The sequence below is a fragment of the Rutilus rutilus genome (assembly GCF_951802725.1).
Source record: "Rutilus rutilus genome assembly, chromosome: 18".
Taxonomy (NCBI): Eukaryota; Metazoa; Chordata; class Actinopteri; order Cypriniformes; family Leuciscidae; genus Rutilus; species Rutilus rutilus.
The window spans coordinates 33,359,789-33,367,931 of NC_140231.1; the positions used below are offsets into that span (position 1 = coordinate 33,359,789).

General features: G+C 40.3%; 1 protein-coding gene across 1 annotated transcript in view; it reads right to left on the reverse strand.

The window, feature by feature from the left end:
- tcf4 (transcription factor 4) overlaps positions 1-8,143 on the reverse strand; it is a 176,822-nt gene that overhangs the window by 38,426 nt on the left and 130,253 nt on the right. Inside the window, 3 exon segments of the mRNA XM_084387639.1 lie at positions 1,582-1,717; positions 2,792-2,925; positions 5,018-5,123. Coding sequence (XP_084243765.1) covers positions 1,582-1,717; positions 2,792-2,925; positions 5,018-5,123 — 376 coding nt within the window.

The following is an 8,143-nucleotide window of genomic DNA, read 5'->3' on the forward strand; positions in this document are numbered from 1 at the left end:
TCATTACTGAACCCTGAAGAACATTCAGTTCTTGACACTTTTAAAATGTATAGAATATAAATGTTTTGATTTTGATATTTAATTTTAATATAATTCTTTAATCCTTTATTTACATTTTTTAATTCGTTTTTTTAATTAAAATTTAAATGACAGAATCTAAATGTTTTGATTTTAGTGAATATTTTAATTAATTTAATAAATTGACACCCTAATTTCCATAAATAAAAAAAGTTTGAAAACTAGCTTTTTTGACTCCAAGGCTTGTTGGCGAAGATAATTATGATACTTCTGCTGTTGTTGTCATAACGACAGAAGTTTCATAATTATCTTCGCCAACATGAAGCGCCTTGGAGTCAAAAAAGTTGAGAACCACTGCTTTAGATAATTAACATTTACTCAGTATTCTGGAATTGACAGATTTCTCAGTATTTTGGAATTGACAGATGGAGGAATGACCAATGATGTTGATCAGCTGATCAGAAACAGTTACTGACCATCTTTACATGACCAAATCGGTTGATTAATAACTAATGTTAATGGGCAGCTAAACCTGATCTCCTGTAGCTCCCTTGGCTCCTTCTCTCAAAACAATTATCCTAATATTATTCAATCCGCAACACCTCAACATTTGCATTAGTTGGCTTTGTGGAAGTGACTGAATCAAAGTGAATCAAATCTTCACTCCGCTTTGATTCTCACTGGCTACGTTTACATGCAACCAAATAATCCGTTTGACGGCTCAATCGGACTCAAAAGCCTTAAAAAAACCCCACCTTAATCGATCCGATTGAGCTCGATCCGAATGAAATTTCGAACGGATTGAAAGGGGTTTTCTAATCCGATCGAGAGAACACGTAAACACTCGATCGGACTGAAATCCGAAACTAAAAGGCCTGCGCATGTGTAATGCTGTAGAAACAGCGTAATGACGTATGACGAGGGAACGAGCTGTTGTTAAAGTGTCGTATAAATGAGTGTCTCATCATCCTATAATCCTCCTTTCACTGTGGAGTGGAGCAGGACAACGTCCACCAGTTCCAGACGCTCATCCACACACGACTGGCTTTGAGCATTTCTACCGCGTGATCAATATAAGCAGCGGCACAACGGTTCAGACGCTCACTGTCCCCAAACTATGACCAGAAATGGATAAATATTAAGCCTGCTGTTTGAAACGAATAAAGAACCAATGTAGGAGAATGGTTATTACATTTCTAACGTAAGTCAAGCAAGCTAGTATGCATAGGCCATGAAGTGTTGGTGAAATAACACACTAGAGGACCGGAGGGAATAATATGGAGTAAACTTATAAACTTCTTGAACAAAATAAATTCAAGCAGTTTCAAGGACCTGTATCTATGTGTGTTTATTTTCAACAACTTTCCAGGGCCTTGAATTGGTTTTTTCAGATTCACAAACTTTCAAGGATTTCAAGGACCCGTGGGATATGTGCGCAGGCGTGTAGTCTTTCTTTACAAATTGACCTCAACAAATTACTTGTCTGGCCTTAAAAACTCACAATACAGAATTTTTTTGTCGCTTCCGCGTATCCATGTGAACTGGAAGTCACTCCAGACTCACCCATGATGCTGTCGGTCCCGTTAGTGGTTGCGGAGCAAGACGCCGTGCTGTAGTGATTCGACCCGCCGCTCCGATGGAAACTGGACATGGGAGGAAGACTGGGGTTAATCTCAGCCGACGAGTGTGACGGGTAACTCTGCAAAACACAGAGAGAAAGAGGGTTATCCAACAGATGAGGCCGAGTCATAAATGAACACTTGAACCGTTTATCATTGTTGAACCTTTGACCATTGAGCACCTTTATTTTAAACTCCATCCTCGAGGCACTCGCTCACTGCAAACATGCTTTTCTTACTTAGTATTTTTGTCTTGTTTCCAGTCCAAATATCTTAAAAACTATTAAATCAAGATGCATTTACTTAGTTAGTAAAATGCCACAAGATACTATGTCTTGTTTTCTGGGGAAATAAATGAAAATTAAGTGAGTTTTTGCTTAAAACAAGCAAAAATATCTGCCAATGGGGTTTGCTTGTTTTAAGCAAAAACTCACAAAATTTTCATTTATTTCCCCAGAAAACAAGACATAATATCTTATGGTATTTTACTCATCTTGATTTAAGAATTTTTAGATATTTGGACTGGAAACAAGACAAAAATACTAAGTAAGAAAAGTTTTTTGCAGTGCTATCATTGGATACTGTTTAGAAACTCACAAGTCTGCTGAAATAATCTTAAAGGTGCATTGTGTAATATTTAGGAGGATCTGTTGACAGAAATGCAATATCATATTCATAACTATGTTTTCAGTGGTGTATAAACCCTTACATAATGAACCGTTATGCTTTTATTACCTTAGAATGAGGCATTTCTCTCTACACACACCACGGGTCGCCTTACATCGACATGTTTCTACGGTGGCCCTAAACGGACAAACGCGTTTCGTCACTATATGTTGTTCTTCGTGGAAAGAAGCTATAGCTAAAGTCAGCGAATAAAACACTGACACAATGATGAACAAGTAACAAGAATATTCGCAATAACATATCGTTTTACTGAATAATTAAGTAAATCTAATTTCTTAATTTATCTTTGTAAAGAAACGTCATTGCTGAACTGGCTACTCTCTGCTGTCTCAGACGATGACGACATCACTTCCTGTCGGCCACCGTAACTTCTGTTGGGTGCAATTCGCAACCTCACCACTAGATACCGCTAAAAATTACACAGTGCACCTTTAAGCTGGTGAAGATATGCGAGTAAATGCGCTCACGAGTCTCTCGTGTGGGTGAAGGCCGCAGTAGCTGCTGCTCTGAGCGCTGTGTGTGGAGTTTCCCAGCATGCTGTTGTATCCGGGCTGGTTCATACTGCCGGACGAGCTCCATGGGTCTGTACTGTGATGACCGTCTGAAATCATTCATGAAACACACACACACACACACACACACACACACACACATAGAGTTGAATCGAGCTTTGACTTCTGGACCTGAGAGGTCCAATAACATGGATATTTTGTTCTGGCTGGTTTGTTTCTGCTGTAGTGAAGCACCCTTCCATAGTTAACAAGTGTTCTGAGTGTTTTAGGCTGTTGCTGTGTGGTTTCTAGGGTAATGCATGTGTTTTAGGCAGTTGTTATGTAATTGCTAGGGTATTCTGAGTGTTTTAGGCTGTTCCTATGCTGTTTCTAGGGTGATGCAAGTGTTTTAGGCTGTTGTTATGTAATAACTAGGGTATTCTGAGTGTTTTAGGCTGTTCCTATGCTGTTTCTAGGGTGATGCAAGTGTTTTAGGCAGTTGTTATGTAATTGCTAGGGTATTCTGAGTGTTTTAGGCTGTTCCTATGCTGTTTCTAGGGTGATGCAAGTGTTTTAGGCTGTTGTTATGTAATAACTAGGGTATTCTGAGTGTTTTAGGCTGTTCCTATGCTGTTTCTAGGGTGATGCAAGTGTTTTAGGCTGTTGTTATGTAATAACTAGGGTATTCTGAGTGTTTTAGGCTGTTCCTATGCTGTTTCTAGGGTGATGCAAGTGTTTTAGGCTGTTGTTATGTAATAACTAGGGTATTCTGAGTGTTTTAGGCTGTTCCTATGCTGTTTCTAGGGTGATGCAAGTGTTTTAGGCTGTTGTTATGTAATAACTAGGGTATTCTGAGTGTTTTAGGCTGTTGTTATGTAATAACTAGGGTATTCTGAGTGTTTTAGGCTGTTGCTATGCTGTTTCTAGGGTGATGCAAGTGTTTTAGGCTGTTGTTATGTAATAACTAGGGTATTCTGAGTGTTTTAGGCTGTTGTTATGTAATAACTAGGGTATTCTGAGTGTTTTAGGCTGTTGCTATGCTGTTTCTAGGGTGATGCAAGTGTTTTAGGCTGTTGTTATGTAATAACTAGGGTATTCTGAGTGTTTTAGGCTGTTGTTATGTAATAACTAGGGTATTCTGAGTGTTTTAGGCTGTTGCTACAGTATGCTGTTTCTAGGGTGATGCAAGTGTTTTAGGCTGTTGTTATGTAATAACTAGGGTATTCTGAGTGTTTTAGGCTGTTGTTATGTAATAACTAGGGTATTCTGAGTGTTTTAGGCTGTTGCTATGCTGTTTCTAGGGTGATGCAAGTGTTTTAGGCTGTTGTTATGTAATAACTAGGGTATTCTGAGTGTTTTAGGCTGTTCCTATGCTGTTTCTAGGGTGATGCAAGTGTTTTAGGCTGTTGCTATGCTGTTTCTAGAGTGATGCAAGTGTTTTAGGTTGTTGCTATTCTGTTTCTAGGGTGATGCAAGTGTTTTAGGCTGTTGTTATGTAATAACTAGGGTATTCTGAGTGTTTTAGGCTGTTGCTATGCTGTTTCTAGGGTGATGCAAGTGTTTTAGGTTGTTGTTATGTAATAACTAGGGTATTCTGAGTGTTTTAGGCTGTTGCTATTCTGTTTCTAGGGTGATGCAAGTGTTTTAGGCTGTTGCTATGCTGTTTCTAGGGTGATGCAAGTGTTTTAGGCTGTTGCTATTCTGTTTCTAGGGTGATGCAAATGTTTTAGGCTGTTGTTATGTAATAACTAGGGTATTCTGAGTGTTTTAGGCTGTTGCTATTCTGTTTCTAGGGTGATGCAAGTGTTTTAGGCTGTTGCTATTCAGTTTCTAGGGAAATGCATGTGTTTTAGGCAGTTGTTATGTAATTGCTAGGGTATTCTGAGAGTTTTAGGCTGTTGCTATTCAGTTTCTAGGGTGATGCAAGTGTTTTAGGCTGTTGCTATTCAATCGCTAGGGGGTTCTGAGTGTTTTAGGCTGTTGCTATTCTGTTTCTAGGGTGATGCAAGTGTTTTAGGCTGTTGCTATGCAATCGCTAGGGGGTTCTGAGTGTTTTAAGGCTGTTGCTATGCTGTTTCTAGAGTGATGCAAGTGTTTTAGGCTGTTGCTATACAGTTGCTAGGGTGTTCTGGGTGTTTTAAGACTGTTGCTATGTGGTTTTTAGGGTATTCAGAGTGTGTTAGGCAGTTGTTCTGTGTTTACCTGGCATAAAGAAGGAGCTGGGAAAGCTGCTGCCCGGTGCTTTAGAGGACGGGTAACCTGGTGAGTCTCGGTTATAATCGGCAGTGCTGGCAGACGGGGCGTATACCTGAAACACAACACACACTGATCAGGACGACTGAAGACACAACGCACACTCTCAACATGCATTTCACTTTAGATTATGCAATCAAGATCACCATGACATGCATGAAGAAGCATTAGAGAAAAGACAGAAGCAGCCAGCAAAACTGCACTTTATAATATCAGGAGAGAAACACTTTCCCAGGAACAATTTGCCGTGTTCCCAAAGTGTTGCAACACAATAATTTAGTGCGAGTGTGAGAGGAGCAGCTGCGGCGGATCAGTGATGACATCAGCGCACAAATAGCAGAGCATTCCCGTCTGGAAAACTGTGCTGTAATGACTAGCAGCAACACTGGGAACATGCCGGATGGGAATATTGTGCTGGGATAAACACACAGTGGGCGTACGAGGACAGAACGACCCTCAGATATTCAGAAACAGAAGATCTTCCTAAATTCACCTCAAATGACAACAAAAACATCACAGATTAGAGATCTCTCTAACGTCTCAAATGCAGCTCTGTGACTTAATACAGAGCAAACAAAAACTTTAAGTGGTTTCTGATGAGAAAATGTTGTTGTTTTTTTCCCAAGGAATTGAGGGAGAAAAATCTGAGACAAACCTAAATGAAACTCAAAAGAGAACTTGTGATGTCTCCAGAGCTCAAGGGCGAAGTTTGAGGAGTTTTATGGAGACCAAGAGACTTCAGCACAGATGGAGGACTTTCCCATGAAGCATCTCACACACACACACACACACACACACACACACACATCTGTGAAAGAGATCAGACTATGACTCTGGGGGGGGTTCAATAACATGGAGATTGAGTTCTGGCTGTATTTTTCTGCTGTAGTGAAGCACCTGTCCATTGTTAACGCACACATTCCTATGCGCTTTAAGTGTTTTATGGGCTGTTGCTAAGCAGTTAGGGTGTTTTGAGTGTTTTAGGGTGTTGCTATGCAGTTAGGCTGTTTCGAGTGTTTGAGGGTGTTGCTATGCAGTTAGGCTGTTTCGAGTGTTTGAGGGTGTTGCTATGCAGTTAGGGTATTTCGAATGTTTTAGAGTGTTGCTATGCAGTTAGGGTGTTTCGAGTGTTTTCGAGTGTTGCTATGCAGTTAGGGTGTTTCGAGTGAGTTAAGGTGTTGCTATGCAGTTAGGGTGTTTCGAGTGTTTTAGGTTGTTTCTATGCAGTTATGGTGTTTCGAGTTTTTTAAGCTGTCTCTATGCAGTTAGGGTGTTTTGAGTGTTTTAAGCTGTCTCTATGCAGTTAGGGTGTTTCAAGTGTTTTAGTGTGTTGCAGTTAGGGTGTTTCGAGTGTTTTAGAGTGTTGCTATGCAGTTAGGGTGTTTCGAGTGTTTTAGAGTGTTGCTATGCAGTTAGGGTGTTTCAAGTGTTTTAGGGTGTTGCTATGCAGTTAGGGTGTTTCGAGTGTTTTAGGGTGTTGCTATGCAGTTAGGGTGTTTCGAGTGTTTTAGGGTGTTGCTATGCAGTTAGGGTGTTGCAAGTGTTTTAGGGTGTTGCAGTTAGGGTGTTTCGAGTGTTTTAGAGTGTTGCTATGCAGTTAGGGTGTTTCGAGTGTTTTAGAATGTTGCTATGCAGCTAGGGTGTTTCGAATGTTTTAAGCTGTCTCTATGCAGTTAGGGTGTTTCGATTGTTTTAGAGTGTTGCTATGCAGTTAGGGTGTTTCGAGTGTTTTAGAATGTTGCTATGCAGCTAGGGTGTTTCGATTGTTTTAAGCTGTCTCTATGCAGTTAGGGTGTTTCGATTGTTTTAGAGTGTTGCTATGCAGTTAGGGTGTTTCAAGTGTTTTAGAGTGTTGCTATGCAGTTAGGGTGTTTCGATTGTTTTAGAGTGTTGCTATGCAGTTAGGGTGTTTCAAGTGTTTTAGGGTGTTGATATGCAGTTAGTGTGTTTCGAGTGTTTTAAGGTGTTGCTATGCAGTTAGTGTGTTTTCAAGTGTTTTAGGGTGTTGCAGTTAGGGTGTTTCGAGTGTTTTAGAGTGTTGCTATGCAGTTAGGGCGTTTCGAGTGTTTTAAGCTGTCTCTATGTAGTAAGGGTGTTTCGATTGTTTTAGAGTGTTGCTATGCAGTTAGGGTGTTTCAAGTGTTTTAGGGTGTTGCTATGCAGTTAGTGTGTTTCGAGTGTTTTAAGGTGTTGCTATGCAGTTAGTGTGTTTCAAGTGTTTTAGGGTGTTGCAGTTAGGGTGTTTCGAGTGTTTTAGAGTGTTGCTATGCAGTTAGGGTGTTTCAAGTGTTTTAGGGTGTTGCAGTTAGGGTGTTTCGAGTGTTTTAGAGTGTTGCTATGCAGTTAGTGTGTTTCGAGTGTTTTAAGGTGTTGCTATGCAGTTAGGGTGTTTCGAGTGTTTTAGAGTGTTGCTATGCAGTTAGTGTGTTTCGAGTGTTTTAAGGTGTTGCTATGCAGTTAGGGTGTTTCGAGTGTTTTAGAGTGTTGCTATGCAGTTAGTGTGTTTCGAGTGTTTTAAGGTGTTGCTATGCAGTTAGTGTGTTTCAAGTGTTTTAGGGTGTTGCAGTTAGGGTGTTTCGAGTGTTTTAGAGTGTTGCTACGCAGTTAGGGTGTTTCAAGTGTTTTAGGGTGTTGCAGTTAGGGTGTTTCGATTGTTTTAGAGTGTTGCTATGCAGTTAGGGTGTTTCAAGTGTTTTAGGGTGTTGCTATGCAGTTAGGGTGTTTCGAGTGTTTTAGGGTGTTGTTATGCAGTTAGGGTGTTTTGAGTGTTTTAGGGTGTTGCTAAGCAGTTAGAGTGTTTCAAGAGTTTTGCGGTGTTGCTATGCAGTTAGGTTGTTTTGAGTATTTTAGGATGTTGCTATGCAGTTAGGGTGTTTCGAGTGTTTTAGGCTGTTGCTATGCAGTTAGGGTGTTTCGAGTGTTTTAGGATGTTGCTATGCAGTTATGGTGTTCCGAGTGTTTTAGGCTGTTGCTAAGCAGTTAGGGTGTTTCAAGTGTTTTGCAGTGTTGCAATGTAGTTGTTAATGAGTTCAGGGTTGCTAGGCGATTGCTAGGTGTTTTCTTCCTGTTTGGTCT